We start from the raw sequence: 16,815 nt of genomic DNA on the forward strand, positions 1-16,815 counted from the left end.
GAGGCAGCTTTGCCTTCAATAATTGTTCCTGCTTCAGAGTTTCCAAGTAAGAAATCAGCTGAAACACTATACCCGTCTCAAGGAAGGGAAAATTAGGCCTTAGTGGGCATCGAGAACCCAGTGTGGTACCTAATTGAAACCTTTTGGCCTTAGTTGGGAATCCATTCTATTTGGACAAAAGGTCATACTCCCTGTCCTTGGGGGCTCTCTTAACTGTGAGTTTTCACAGGTCATTATTTCTTCCACTAGTGTAAGGAGAGAGAGAAGTTATTTTAATAGTTGATTTCATAAAGAGGGTTTGGAAGACAAGGAGGGGAGACATGGTTTACTGGCAGTTGTGTACCTTCTCTAGTCCACTCTCGTTGACAAAGGGCTAAAACCTGGCAAAGCGTCCATCACCAGAGACTCATGCCTGTGTATGCCACGTCCCAGCTACCGTCTGCTAACTGGTTACTCAAATGGTGAGTAAGGTTACAGAAGTCCAGTGCTCTGGCTCACCCCAGCACACTGTCACCTTAGCAGCCAGCCAGCGTGGAGGCCTTGGGGGCCTCTGACCCTTGGAGTTGGCTCTCTTTGGTGCATATTTTTGATTATAAAAGACATTCCTGGCCCTGAGTTCCTCCAGGTCTAGGCAAGTATGCTAATGAAGTAATAGCTGGGAGACCACAGAAAGGGGTTCGCAAAACAAGCAGTCTGTCTCCTCTTTTCTAGCGTCTCAGACTTTCTAGAGGACAGGCCAATACATGGTAATTTAATCTAATGTCATATTTTATTTAGGAAGGAAGGTAAATTTGTTGCTTGCAAGGAAATCATTTTGTATTATTTTTGCTAATACCCAGTTGAAGCTAAATAAGCAACTATATGAATCCTGTGAATTAATTTATAAGTAGAGATGTTAAACAGCTTTGGAAATATATGCATCTGACAAATCAAAGCCTTATTTAGTGAGCAGGTCAATACTGTTAGTGAGGTGTGGCTAGACGGCTGGTCTTTCACGCATTCACAAGGTTTGGTTTCAACCTCGAACTGTTTTTAATGTGACAGTATTGTTTTCAAACCTAGTTCAGTTGCTGTGAACACCTTCTCTGAATTGTACATTAACTTCATTTGTGAAGAAGAAAAATGTTCATTTTTGTCCCAGTAAATTCAGACTGCCTGTACACTTTTGGCAAAATATGTGAATTTATAAAGATTTTGTATATACTTTCCCTTTTGTGTTGGTATGATTTAATTTGCTCGAATTGTTAACATTTAAGCATACGGTTTCCTGGATTTTTGGCCAAATCAGAGTTCCACTTAAAGGGTACCAGTAGCTAACATTGCAGGGGACTAATCTTTCTTTTGGGTATCTACTGGCATCAGCTGCCCTGGAAAACCGGAACACTTTTAAGAGATGGAATGTGCTTGTTCTCATAGCTGCCACGAAGATGCAGGACTCGATAGCTTAAACAGGGCCCAGTTAGTTCCCTTACTGCTGTTTCTCCCCTGGACCCTACCTTAGCATCCATTTTGGTCACCTAGTATCTGAACCTTTGTGCTTGTAAAATTTCTTTACTCTGTGAATCTTGGTAAAGACAAAAGAATGACTCCTATATTAGTTTTCTATTGCTGCATAACGGATTACCACAAACTTAGCAGTCAAAACAACTCCCCTTTATTATCTCACAGTTCTGTAGTCGGAAGTCCAAGATGGCACAGATGGGTTCTTAGCTTAGAGTCCCAAAAGGCTGAAATCAAAGTGTTGGGAGCTGCTTTCTCATCTGGAGCATGGTGTCTTCTTTCAAGCTGATTTGTTATTGGCAGAATTCACTTCCTTTTTGGTTGTACAACTGGGGACCCTGCCTGCTTGCTGGCGGTCACCCAGCAGGTGCTCAGTAGCTTCTAGAGGCCATTCCTCTGCCTTGCCACGGAGTTTCTTCCTTCAAGGGAACATGACATACTGACTCCTTTTCCCACTCAGGATCACTCTATCAGCGGAAATAAACTCTGCTTTAAAAGAACCTAGATAGGCTTGGTGCCTGTGGCTCAAGTGGCTAAGGCGCCAGCCACATACACTCAAGGTGGCGGGTTGGAATCCAGCCTGGGCCCGCCAAACAACAATGACGGCTGCAACCAAAAAGTAGCCGGGCTTTGTGGTGGGCGCCTGTGGTCCCAGCTACTTGGGAGGCTGCGGCAGGAGACTCGCTTGAGCCCAGGAGTTGGAGGTTGCTGTGAGCTGAGATGCCATGGCACTCTACCCAGGGGGACAGCTTGAGGCTCTTGTCTCAAAAAAAAAAGAACCTAGATAATTAGGTTAGACTCATAGGATATCTCCCCCATGATTAACTCAAAATCAGCTGATTTGGGAGCTTACTTAGATCTGCAGAATTCCTTTGCTGTGTAGTATAAAATAATCACAGATATAATCTCGGAGGGGTGGGGATTGAGGGCCATCTTAGAATTCCACCTACAACATTCTCTAAAACCTTAGAATGCTGGATACTTAGTTTCTCAGCATCCCTTGCAGTTAAGACATAGCTATGTAAGAGGAAACACTCACCAGATACCTCGAGGATACAGCAAAGACATCTTTGCTGGGTTTTCACTCACGCTGGTGGTGGAAGAGGAAGTTAATAAGGATTATCACCTCTGGAAGCAGCAAGATGCCTCATCCCCTTGGTTCCATCCCCTCTCTCAAATTGCTGTTGCATTTCCCCTGGGCTTCGAGAAGCAGCAGTGAGGCAGAGCTACTTGATGGCCTTGCAGTGCTGAGTAATGGAGGTCAGAGCTCAATACCTGGCACTAATTAACCTATTGTGGATCAGGTTCCCAAGGGGCTTATTCCAGAGTGGGAGTAGGAAGCTGAAAGGTCCAAGCTCAGCTCCCGGGGCTTCAAGCATATTAAAGTCCTGGTGGAAGGAAACAGAACCTCTCTCTGGAGGAAACTTGCACCATCTTATTTCTCAATTGTTTCTAAAACCAAATTATCAAAGGTTTGGTAAGCACTCTGAGACATGGCATCATGATGTAAAAACTGAGACTCTAGATACGAAAATCATCTGTAGATATCTAGACAGTGTTATCTAGACACTAAAATAATTATTTTTGCTATGTTTACAGATAAGGCCAAATTTTTAAATGCTGTACAGAACTAGCAACTAAAGAAGTGGTTAACAGTGCATTTAAAAAATACAACTAGAAATTATGGACCTGGGTTTTATTAGAGTTTAAAGAGATACTGAAGAATTGGAAATGAGGCTGGGAGATCCTATTCACAGGGAAGCAGAGAGAGAGGAGACCTGGAGATATAACTGGGGTTCCAGAAGAGAGAGGGGAGAGAAAAGCATCAGCAAGGATGTTGTGTCATCATAACCCTGTTCTCACCAGCGAAAGGACATAGACTGTGCCCAGAAAGGGGAAGTGGCTGGCCTTGAATAAGATCTTCAGCTGAGGACAATTCTGTAGAACCTGAAGGGTGGAGGTTGTCATCTGGTAGCACTCTCAGTGCCTAAGGGAGTTCCTTCAGTCCTAACGGGATCAGGGCAGAACAGAACCTCACAGCATGTGCTATGTGGAACTCTTGTTGGTATTAGATTAAATGGTCTCCAAGATAAAAGGTACATCTAGGTATGAGCAGAGTGCCTACACAGTGAGGAATGATTCAATCGGGAAGATGCAAAAAATTCTAGTCTCAAATTATGGAGCAAAAGTTGGCAGAAACATAAGAAATGAATCATATGTTTTAGCCTGAGACTTGAACACAGCTCTCAGTATTTTATAGGAAAAGTAGATCAAATCAATAAAAGTAAAAAATGTAATGACAGTAATTTAACACAATGGGCATATACAGGGCACTATAATGATTTTGGCATATACGTTCTTTTCAAGCACATAAAATATTTATAACATTGACTATTTCTTGGGCTATACAAATTTTAAAGAACTGATATTATACAGAAAGTTCTTTGACTACAATATAAATTTGTTAGAAGTCAACAAAAATTAAGAAATACCCATTTATTTGGAAAGTTAAAACCTAAATGTAACATGCAAAACTATAAAATTCCTATGACACTGGAGAAAATCTAGGTGGCCTTGGGTTTGGTTATGACTTTTTAGATAACAAAACTAAAAATACAATCCATGAAAGAAAAAACTGGTAAGTAGAACTTGATCAACATTAAAAACCTCAGCTCTGTGAAAGACACTGTTAAGAGAATGAAAAGACAAGCCACAGACAGGTAGGAAATCTTTGTAAAACATAATAAAGAATGGCAACCAAAAACATACAAACAACTCTTAAAACAATAATTAGAAAACAACTCAATTTAAAAATGGGTAAAGAATGAGACAACTCACCAAAGATAAACAGCTAGCAAATAAGCATATGAAAAGATGCATAAGATGGAGGAATTTGACAAATTAGAATAATGAGGTACCATCCTACCCCTCAGAGTAACTAAAACCTAAGGCCCTGACAACGCCAAATGTTGATGAGGATACGAGGAACAGGAACTCTTTTTCCTTACTGGTGGGAACACAGACACAACTTGGGAGGGCAGGCTGGCTGTTTCTTACAGAAATGAACATGCCTATTATGATTCAACAATCATGTCTCTTGGCATTTATCCAAATGAATTAAAAATATATCCACACAAAAACCTGCACACACATGTTGATAGCAGCTTTATTCCTAACTATCAAAACTTGGAAGTAACCAAGATGTCCCTCAATAGATTAACGGATAAACTGTTAAATTTGTACAATGGAATATTAACCAGCAGAAGAAATGAGCTATCCAGCTATGAGAAGACGTGAAGTAAATGCATATTGCTAAGTGGAAGGAGCCAATCTGAAAAGGCTGTGCACTTTAGGACTCCAACTATATGGAAAAAGCAAAGTCAGTAGACGGGGTTGCCAAGAGATCCCAGGAGCGGGGGAAGGAGGGAGGGAGGAATGGTGGAGCATGGAGGATGCTGCAGGGCAGTGAAGGTGTTCTCCACAGACGGTAACACCAGATACAAGTCATTATACAGTTGCCAAAACGCACAACACAGACTGAACCTTAATGTAGGAGCTTTATAATAAAGTGTCAACATTCCCTTACTGATTGTAACACACATAGTCCACAATGCAAGACGTTTATAACAGGGACACCTGGTAGGAAGGGGGAAAGGGTATACGGGAACTCTGGTTCAACTCTTCTTCTGTCAAATTTTGCTCAATTTTCCTGTGAACCTAAATGGGCTGTAAAAAATAAAGTACTGATTTAAAAAATAATTGCTGAATTCCAAAAAACAAAAAGAATTCCTTTCTGTTCTTCCACAACAAGGAAATAACAGAAGGAAACTTGTAACATCAGGAATGAAGGACAGAGTTGGTATTTGGAGATATATATATCATATATATCATATATATATATATGATATATATGACTACCCTTGAGTTTCAAAAGTTAGGTTAGATGGACAAAAGCAATATTTTATCATCTGACATGTTTCTCAATGTATGAAAAGTAAATATTTAAGAAAACTGTTATAAATCAGAGAGGTGAAATGGACCTAAGCAGTAGTAAAGTTTTTATATTTCACTTGAAGAACTGATACTAGTTGACTGTGATAAGTTACATATCTTACTATGTTGGTTACTTACTATAATCCATAAAGCAACCAAAAAAAAAAAAATATACAAAGAAATATACTAAAAAAAAGGCAAAATGCAACACTAAAACAATTCATGTGACCCACAGGAAGACAGAAAAGCAAAGAGAAATGGGAAAAGATAAAAAGAAAAAATTAAAATGGAAGACTTAACTCTGCCGTTTTGTATCAATAAATATATAAAATTTAAGTGTTTAAATTCATTAAACAACATAATGACAGATTTTTTAAATGACCTAAGTGCTGTCCACTTGAAACATTTCAACTATCATTACTTACAAAGGTAGGTTTAGAATAAATGAATGGGAAAAAGGCATGTCAAGCAAATAGGAACCAAAAAAAAAAAAAAAAAGCTGAAGTGACTATATTATACTATTATCAAGCTCCAGATCAAAGGAAATTAACAGGGACAGAGGGGAATACCATATAAAAATAAGGGTCAGTACACCAGGATGACATTTGAAAGTTTTATCTCCAAATACTTGAAACAAAACAACATACTCCCGAGCAATCAAAGATCAAATCTACACAAAGGGAAATAAAAAATACATTGACTGAATAACATGAAAATACAAAATATCAAAACAAAGACTTAATTCATTAAAAAATCATAAAAGTATTCAAACACTGAGTAGTTCTGTAATTACTAAATTCCTAATTTTAAAATTTATGAAAAAGAATTCTCCAGGTGAAAATGGTTTCATTGGAGAATTTTACTAAACATTTAAAGAAGAAATAACACCAACTCTATATTCCAGAAAACAGCTGAGAAACACACTAGTTCCCAACTCATTTTGTGAGGCCAACATTACCTTACAAAAAGACAACTATAAATTGGTATCCCTTATGAAAAGAGACAAAATATTGCCGAATCTGATTCAACAATATAAAAGAATTTATAAAATATAAACAGATTTACAAAACATAAAACGAATTCCAGGCTGAGACCAAGTGGGATTTATTATGGGAATGCTATATAATCGCTATGCTTTAAATGTGTCTCCAAACTTTCACACATTGGTAATTTAATCCTCAAATATACAGTGATTCAAAATGGGGCCTTTGGGAAGTCATAAAACTTAGATAAGGTGATCAGGGTGGGGTCCCCATGACAGGACTGGAAGCTTCATCAGAGGAAGAGGAAGACGTGGGCTGACACACACACTCCTCCCTCTCACCTCGAACCCCTCTGCCCTGTGGTGACACCCAAGGTCCTCACCAGATGCCAGTACCATGCTCCTGGAATTCAGAATGCTAAGAAATAAATTTCTTTTCAGGTTACTCAGTTTATGGTATTAATATAGCACCAAAAAGTAATTGAGGCAGCAATCTACCATATTAATAAAAAAAAACCTCAATGTTTATATAAAAATGTGCAAAAAATATTTGGAAAAAAGCAGAGTAAACCAGGGCTAAAATTCATCTTTGACACTTTGTTTCATAAATACCATTTTCTGTCAATATGAATGTGTTTGTCAAGATAGAGGCAGATATATCCTTAAACCCTTATCATTTACCATATAAGGTAGAAAATTAAAAACCATACGGAAATAAGACAACTAAGGAAAACAGCACATCAAGAGATGCTCATTACTTATTAAAGAAATACACAGGTTAAAACCAAAATGACACAGGACTCCATGTTCATTAAAGGCTAAAATGAAACAATAGCTAAAAATACGAAGTAGTGGCGAGGATGTGAAACACTTTGACCCTTTACACACGGCTGCTGAGAGGGTAAAATGGTATAGAAAATTCTGAACACAGTTTGGCAGTTTCCTACAAAGTTAAACACACCATATATGGTATGGCAATGTTATTAAATCCTAGGTATTTACTCCTGAGAAATGAAAACATACGACCACACCAAGACGTGTACATACATGTTCACAGCAGCTTTATTGATAATAGCAAAACATCAAAAATAGCTCAAATGTCCATCACCTGGTAAATGAGTAACACTGCAGCGTAACCATACAATGCAATACTGCTAAACAGTAAAAAGCGACTAACTACTAACACAGGCAATGACGTAACTCAGAAGCATCATGTGAAGTGAGAGAAGCTGAACACAAAATTTATGTGGACTCTAGAAAAGGCAAAGCTAAGTCGTGACTTAAAACGGATTGATGGCTGCTGGAGAGAAGCTGGAGCAAGGGACTGACTACGAAAACAATGGCATCTTTAGGAGGTGGTAGGCTCTGTACTGAGGTTGTGGGGGTAGTGATCAGGTAACTTTATACACCTAACAAAATGTGGTGAATTACACACTGAAGTTGGTTATTTTATTACATATGAAATAATACCTTAAAGCTTAACAGGAACTATGGGAATATACCAAAATGTAAAAATGGTAAGATGATTTACTTTGTCCAAATATCCTTCAGTATGGATTATTTTAAAATTAGAATAAAAATATCATTTAGAAACAATTAGTATATTACAAATATATGACATACAACATAATCACAATGACTTACATAATTTTTTTAGAGACAGGGTTTCACCCATATTCAGGTTGGTCTACCTTTTTTTTTTTTTTTTTGAGACAGAGTGTCACTTTGTCACCCTCCATAGAGTGAGTGTCATGGTATCATAGCTCACAGCAACCTCAAACTCTTGGGCTGAAGCGATTCTCTTTCCTCAGCCTTCCAAGTAACTGGGACTATAGGTAACCACCACAACACCCCGCTATTTTTAGCGATGAGGTCTCACTGTGGCTCAGCGTGGTCTCGAACCTGTGAGCTCAGGCAATCCACCTGCCTTGGCCTCCCAGAGTGCTACACAATGACTTGTAAGTAAACACAAACTCAGAGAAAAGACCAGAAGAACATTTACCACTATTTATTCTGGGTGAGGATAAATTTGTCTTAAAATTTTTCTAAAATTCATAACTTTTAGAGTGGACTTTAAAAATTCAGTCAGGACAGAGAATGACTTGTAATAATTGGTATAAGTTTATTTAGAGTTTTTGCCCAAATTAGTTAACTAGGAAGGTATCACATATACTCACTTTTAAAGATGCACTTTTAGAGATCATTGTTGTTTTATTTCTTTAGTTTTTTCCTGGCAAGTTTCTGTTTGAGGGTTCCATTTTTTTTCAAGAGTTATGTTGAGTATGGGACACAACTACAGCAGGGACTGTACCTAACATGCAAAAACTGTAACCTCATCATCTGTACCCTTACATTAATCTGAAGTAAAAAAATAAAATCCTAAAAGATCCAAATAAAAAAATAAGTTATCCTCTGTATTGCTAAGAATAGGGAAACATAGATTTTCCCTTATTCTTTAAAACAACTACAGAACCAATAGTTCTTAGATCTGAAATGCATTTTCCACTCAGTAATGCCCATATTTTGAAAACAACAAAAAAACAGCAAATAGCACCTTGAATTAGAAGTTCCATCCTGATTAGCTATAGAGAAAACAAATTGGAGGCAACAGTAATTACACTTTAACCTCCTGAATACTTTATTAAGTATTCAGCAACACTTTCCCCATTCATAGGGAGATTGGTTTGTAAACAGTGAACCAACTAACAATCTTTTCTAGAGAATCTTTATACAATTTCTGTCCTCCTTTATTTCCCCAATTCAAGATAGCAGAATCTTTAAATGCTTTCTTCAGAGTCTATTTTGGCCAAGTCACTTTGTGAATTGAAACTGGATAATAAAAGCAAAGAAAAAAGCACAAAGATAAACATACTCTTATAGAGCAAGACTAGAACAGATGGTGACCTTGACTTCAGGAGCAAAACTAGTATGCTGTAATACAACATTATGATATGACTCAATGCCAGAATTCAGTGAGAGAGACCACTCTGGGGAGAAGCGGAGCCAAAAAAATGGACTTAGGACACACTGACTGACACCCCTGGCAGGCAATGTCAAGGGGCCTACATGCCCAGAAATGGGAACAGCACCCGAACCAGTGCGGCTAACAGATTACTGTAGCATTATCGATACATCCCAGCAATTGTATGATACTTATTCCTTTGGTTTTCTTGCATTTCTCAGAAGGCACAATACAACTTGCATCTTTTAGGGCACAGAAGGATGCTGTTCCTGTTTTTTGTAGTATGTCCAGCACTTTTGCCAGACATGGATCAAAACTGTTACATCAGAAAATAAATAGTAGAGATAGAGGTGTCAGCTAGTTAATACTCAATGATGGACAGTGTAAGTTTTAGTTAATATACTTTTTGCGTGTTTAAATATACCCTACTAGAAGTAGTTTAAGCAATGATGGGCTTTTATTTTATCAAAATTAAGTTCATGTGTAGAGCAGTTCCAGAGCTGGTTAATTCTGCAGCTCACCAGCAACATTAAGAACTTTAGTGAGTTCTATCCTTCCACTGAGCCAACTTGAGTTACAGTTGTGTTCACCTGTGATCTAGGTTGGCTGCAGCAGTTCTCAGCATCAGAGCCAGACAAAACAATGTCTAAAGAAAGTTATTTCCTCCTCTGAGTCTACCAGTGAGAAAAGTCTTTCTCAGACACCCCCTTGAAGATTACTTCTCAGTTGCCACTGGCCAGGAGAGGTTCACATGCACACACCTCACCAATTACTTACAACGGAATAAGACCACATATGACTGGCTCAGAACAACCTGATTTGAAAAGAGGGTCCAACATACCTGGCACAGAGCTGAGCAGCAGGGGGAACCACGGGAACAAGCAAGCAAGAAGCCAGGGACAAAGTGGCTGAACAAGCATAGTACACCACGATCTGACAGGGCTGGAAAGGTGCAGCACAGGTTGTCACACTAGCTTCCATGGCTAAGCAGGCAAAGCAGCAGTGAAAGAAAGCGTATTATAATGGATGGTTAGACAGTGCAGTGTTTCAGGGATGAATAATAATTGAGATGCAGAGGGACACCCTATGGGCCAGACACTAGCTTATGGGCTTGACACATACTAAGACTTCATCCTCAAAAGTGTTACCTAGATAGTTGGCTCCAGGCCCCCATGGATACTAAAATCCCCAGATGCTCAGGTCCCTTATATAAAAGGCACAGTATTTGCATATAACTAGACACATCCTCCTGAATGCTTTAAATCATCTCTACATTCCTTATACTCCCTAACACAAGGTTAAGTGCCACACAAACAGTTACTATGCTATACTTAGGGAAGAGTGACAAGGAAGAAAAGTCTGTACAATGTTTAGTACACAAGACCATCTATTTTTTCTCCTGAATATTTTCAATTCATGGTTGGTTGAATCCATGGATGTGAAACCCACAGATTCGACAGGTCAACTGTATTTTACAGACAATGAAAAGGAAACAAAAAGAAGCCAACTAACTTGTCCAAGACATCAAGTGACAAAGCTGAGGCTAGAACTGAAGTAGTCAGGCTCCAGACCCAAGTTCTGAATTGCTACATTATGCTACAGAGGGCCATGTAAGAGGGTACATACAGATTTTAAAAAGAGTAAAAGTATCAAATAAGCCAAGAGTTAAGTGTACATGTGGAAACAAACCCAAGAAGTTAGCTGAGATTTACACATTGTACATTTTATTAAATAATGAACTTTATTACAACAACTTAATTTACTTCTGATAGAAGTTTCATTTAAAAAATATGGTTATATTCAAATGCTTACTTGACACTGCTTTTTGGCTAACCATTCTATTTTTACTGGATCCATACTCAAATCATTATGGATAGAAAGACTAATTTTGTATAACAGAACAAAGAAATTTCTCAAGTGGTACAATACTCAATTTATATGAGGGGAATATACTGTCGATATACCACAACAGAGTATATGACCAGAGAACATACTGCTTTTTATGGTATATTTATAATAGTTACAGGTATCATTAAATCATGCACATTAAGTCTTTACTACCTACTGAAGATTTCTACCTTACAAAGGAAAATTAGTCATGTCCCAGGGTTTGACATCTTGCCAAAAATTTAAAACTATGATGGGGATGGCTGTCAAACTGGCTTTTTAGGCCACCACAGAAAAGTTGTCAAGTTGTCAGCTGCAATATCCATCCTGGAATCATGGTGGAAAGTTCCTGGGAGTTGCCTTTTCCTGAGTTTTGATCAAGTCTATAATAGCTGACAGTACTGCACAGTCTCTGGACTTAGTATCCTTCCAATTTACAGGATGAGGACTTTCGATCTTCTCTTGCAGAAGAGTATCTAGTTCCTTTCTTAATTCCTAAGGTTGAAGAAATTATACATGTTCAACCAAGGCAGATGTTATTGTCAAACAATCTAATAAAGAAAACCGATTCTGGCTGATTGATAAAGTCAGTACAAGCCACTTCATAGAAGACTGAAATATTTAGTGAGCAACCCACTAAAGGGTGAATTCAAACTTCAAGCACATCGAGCCATTTGGAAGTCTGATACCACGTCCAAAAATAATTTGGAAAAACTGAACCAATTTCTCAATATTATTTGCTCTGCTAGAAGTAGAGCAAGAAGTGCTAATATATGTATAACTTTTGGAACAAAACCACAGAATCACACACTGACATACATATACACATAAAGACAGTCACCTTAACAAGATGGGCAATTCTTTCTGGAGACTGAAAGACAATCCATTCATCTACAGCAATAGTTTCCTGATCATTATCCTTCTGGATAGAAATATCACCTCCAAAGAACAAGAGACAGTATGGCGAAACCTCTGTGCAGTCATATAAGTATATCTGTAATTAAAATTATAGTGAATCAATACGTTCAGGAGTCTGAAAGGGTTATTACTACATTAATTCAACAATCTTACCAGTACCAATCAATAGTACCTTCCTTCTAAAATATGGATTAACTTGCTAGTGTAATTAGAGATTAATACAAAGAAATGAGCCATTCTTCATGAGCTGGGAACACAGGTGTTTAATACTTTTGTTTTAATTTAAACTATAGCACAACTCTTCAAACAAAGTATTTTCTGAGTAACAAAACCAAGACACTAATGTATAATTATTTTTAACTATATATCCAGTATTTTAAAAATCATTTAAAATTATTTTTTCAAAGAGAAAAATATAAATAGAATCCCACTTAATATTCTGACTAATATTTATAAGGCATAGTGGCATGCCAACATATTTGTTTACACAGTATAAACTCCTATATACCATAAAATATGCCAGTTATTTCTCAAAAGCAGGCACTAGAAGAAAATTATGCAATTACCCTGATTAATTAAAATACAAAGACCCATCATAATAAAGCTGTAAATTAGAAGTATAGGTTATTTACTTAAGGAAAACAATTATAATTCATGTCAGAAGAAAAAGCATAAAAAATTTTGTTTGTAATTGTGAAAACTAGCTTGGTGCCTGTAGTACAGTGGTTTGGGCGCTGGCCATGAACACCCAGGCTGGTGGGTTCGAACCCAGCCTGGACCAGCTAAACAACAATGCAACTGCAACAACAAAAAAAAAAATAGCTGGGCGTTGCGGCAGGTGTCTGTAGTCCCAGCTACTTGGGAGGTTGAGGCAAGAGAATTGCTTAAGCCCAAGAGTTTGAGGTTGCTCTGAGCTGTGACACCATGGCACTCTACCCAGGGTGACATAGTAAGAATCTGTCTTAAAAAAAAAATAAACAAAAAAAAAAAATTGTGAAAACTATACAATTACAAATATATCCGCTATTCAGATCCTTGATTATTTACAATGTTTACTTACACTACTTGTTCTCATCTTCAGGTGATAGATAAGCCAGTTGTAGTGAAAGTCTGTTTGCTCCACATTCACAGATTTAGGATGAATAGCAACTACGCCATCCGTTTTTGTGTAAACTTTCACCCTTTAAAAAAAATTTAAAATGCAGTCTATTAAAAAGAGTCCTCCTCCTAGGAGTGTCTCTCTCTCTCTCTTCTTCTTTTTTTTTTAAACTGAACTACTTCACAAACTCATAGAAGGGCTTGGTGAAAACCCAACCCTAGAATCTTAAAACTTTGACAGTTGAATTTCATTTATTTTTGTAAAAAGTAAATTTATAAATTATATTTGAGGAAAGATCATAATTTTAAAAATAATGTATGGAAAAATACTAGCTAAATAAGAATACTTTAAATCATGTAACTATTCCTCTTATTGTACGTATAATTACTCAATATATTTGAGAAGTAACAATATCTCTTTCCTTCATTTTGTTACTATATACCACTGAAGGATAAACACCAAAATAAAGATGAAAAATAATTAAGTGAGTTAGATCAAGAGGACAGTGTAGACATTTACTATGACAAACGTGGTATTGATAAATAGTTCTCAACTTTGTAAAATGATTGATTTAAAAATTTTACAGGGTACATACCCAGATGAATATGAAATAAAAAATGACAAATTCTGTTTAAATAAACATTGACACAGTTTTAGTTCAGTCTCTCAATTCCTAGGGTCTTTTGACAGTCATATGTCATATACATTTTATAAGTCTTTAATATTAATCAATTAACCATCAACAAGGAGACATTTGATGGTTGATTTTTAAATAGTTAATGGTAATACCTGTATTAGACAATATAAAACCTAATCCATCAATCCTTCATATTTGTCTTTAAGAGCATTTTTTTGAGGTTCTAGGAATTCATAACACTTGTACCAAAATCATGAATCATAGTCATGATACATTATCTAGAATAAAACCAGAAATTATATTTTCTCACTCCAAAGTCACTTTAACCAATGCTACCTTGCAACCTTGTGTGACTAGAGCAGCAGGAGTTGGCAAATTGCTGTACAGGACCATGGAGTAAATATTTAGTGCTCCACATTGTGGGGCTCTTTAATCTGTCATAGCCACTTAAATCTGCTAGCCTAGCAGGAAAACATAAACAAATGGGCATAAAAAATGTTCAAAATACAAGCTCAAAGGCCACAACTTTCTGACAAAGCACCAATCCAAAAAAGAACTACATTTTTTCATAAAGCCAGAATGGCAGAAGGTGGTGATGAAGTGCATTTCAGAGAGTTTCTGTTAAGCCACCTATAAAGTTAGGTATCAGTACAGAAAAGAATTTGGCAAGTCAAAAAGTACTTGAATCAGTTAACCACAATTATTAAAACTCTGTTACCCATAATCTCTTGCCTTAGAATAGGGTTTCTCTAATCTCAGCACTACTGACACACTGAACTGCGTAATTCGTTTGGAGGGGGGCTTTCCTGTGCATTATAAGATAGATGTTTAAAAGCATTCCTGGCCCCTATCTAGTAGACATTAATAGTACCCCCCAGTTATGACAATGACAATGTTCCCTGAGGTGCAAAAGTCACCCAAGTTGAGAACCACAGCCTAAGAACAATGTTTACACTTTGGTCTACTTTTAAAGTCTATATTTTATCACGTTTATAATCACAGGGTACCTGACTTTTCTATTTAACATTAATTCAAATATTTTTACATATTACTACCCAATGACTGTTTATCTGCCCACCTACTGACATGTCAACTAATGTAGTATTATAAAACCATGATTTCTCCATTGCTACTAGACATCTAGGTTGTTTGTAATACAGCTGTTAAAAAACATCTGGAATTTCTTCCTTAGGACATATTCCTCAAGTAAAATACTTAGCAATGCACTGAGTCAATGACTATTATACATGATCCTTGATACATGATTTTAGGCTAGAGTGCCTTCCAAAAAGGTGGCAATGATAACACTAGGCCCTTGTGAGTCTTAGTTTCTTTATCCTTACTAGATAAGCTCATTTATTAGGCAAAAACATGCCTTGCTGTTGTCTCCAATTACTACTGAGGCTATTTGTACACACATTATACTTTAGTTCTGAAAATAGCCAAAATACCACAGTTTTACTTGAAGAACTAAGCTACAAAATTATCCATTTTAATAAGAGGAAAAAAAGTTCCTGAAACAAAATCTCCTCCAAGCAATTTCTACCCAGGTATTGGTTTTTAACAGCTGCCTGACTTTCCTACTGTTTACACTGGTATCATGTTTTTGCATTCTTTGAGAATGGGTGATCAGAGAGGTGATTCCAGGATGCATTGCGAAGGGAAGTAATGTTTATGCTACACAGTCTGTCTTCTTGTAAAGCACCAAAAGTAAAGAACAAAAATATGGCCCAAATGTGAATAAGAACACATTTACAATATAAGCCCTGTTACACTAGAGTTCAAAAGATTATGAAGAGAGTTACAAGTAATTCACAATAATCTTCAATGCTTACATTTTTCTTTTTTTACCAAAATTTAGTCGTATTTTAGCAACTTTGGGATATAAACCAGCACAGATGACAGCTTTAATTATCTTCTCATTATCTATTGGAGATGGAAAGGTAGAGGAAAAATAAAGTATAAAATACTGATAAGCAGACAACAGTAGGAAGTTACACACACTATCTTTTCTGCCGTACCTGAATTTATATTGGATTCTGGATCTTTAGGGTTTCGATTGGTTACAAATCCAGCTCCGAGAAGATGCTCAGCAAACTGTCCTTTCATGTTATGCAGCATCTAGGGAGCAGCAGTAACAAGGAGAATCAGAACACCCTCACAGGCCGGGGCTGTACAGCACACTCATAAACACACTCAGCTGTAAACTTTCTCTGCTCTGTGAAAACACTTTGGCAAAAATGTGTTTTATAGCAAGAGTCAGCAAATTTATACAAAACCTGTCTTTTTGTCAAAAAGATTTTTTGGAACATGGCCATACACATTCATCTACATCACTGTCTATGGGTGCTTCTGCACTGTAATTAATGGCAGAGGTGACTAGTTTTAACAGAGACCATATGGCCTATAACTCTAAAATATTATCTGTCTACAGAAAAAGCTTGCATCTTGTAAGGAATAAATACTAATGTCTAAGTATTACTCCATTTTGCAAAAGACTCATTAATTTTTAAAATTACTTTCCTCCCATTTAAAAAAAGTAGAAAAGTATAAGGAGAAAAACAGCATCCATATTTCTATAACCAAAAATTAACTATTATTAAAATTTTGGAACACAGGCTTAAGGCTTTTTTTAAAGAAAAATTATGATTTAAATAAAAATGATGCATGGTTTATTATGAAGCATTCAAATAACATAGAAAAGTAGCAATGAAGAAACTTCTCTTGCCTCAACACTCTTTTTTTTTTTTTTTTTTGAGATGGAACCTCAAGCTATCCCCCTGGGTAGAGTGCCGTGGCATCACGCTCACAGCAACCTCCAACTCCTGGGCTCAAGC

At 36.9% G+C, this 16,815-nt stretch overlaps 1 protein-coding gene across 1 annotated transcript in view; it reads right to left on the reverse strand.

Moving 5' to 3' along the window:
* Positions 1–11,139: 11,139 nt before the first annotated feature.
* DHX36 (DEAH-box helicase 36) overlaps positions 11,140–16,815 on the reverse strand; it is a 53,318-nt gene continuing 47,642 nt past the window's right edge. The window contains exons 21-25 of the mRNA XM_003794124.3: positions 16,000–16,099; positions 15,814–15,904; positions 13,303–13,423; positions 12,166–12,318; positions 11,140–11,819 (exon numbers count right to left, since the gene is read on the reverse strand). Coding sequence (XP_003794172.2) covers positions 11,658–11,819; positions 12,166–12,318; positions 13,303–13,423; positions 15,814–15,904; positions 16,000–16,099 — 627 coding nt within the window. The 3' untranslated portion in view covers positions 11,140–11,657. The remainder of the gene's footprint in view (positions 11,820–12,165; positions 12,319–13,302; positions 13,424–15,813; positions 15,905–15,999; positions 16,100–16,815) is intronic.

The sequence above is a fragment of the Otolemur garnettii genome, unplaced genomic scaffold, assembly GCF_000181295.1.
Source record: "Otolemur garnettii isolate 467f Iridium unplaced genomic scaffold, OtoGar3 scaffold00076, whole genome shotgun sequence".
NCBI classification, from domain to species: Eukaryota; Metazoa; Chordata; class Mammalia; order Primates; family Galagidae; genus Otolemur; species Otolemur garnettii.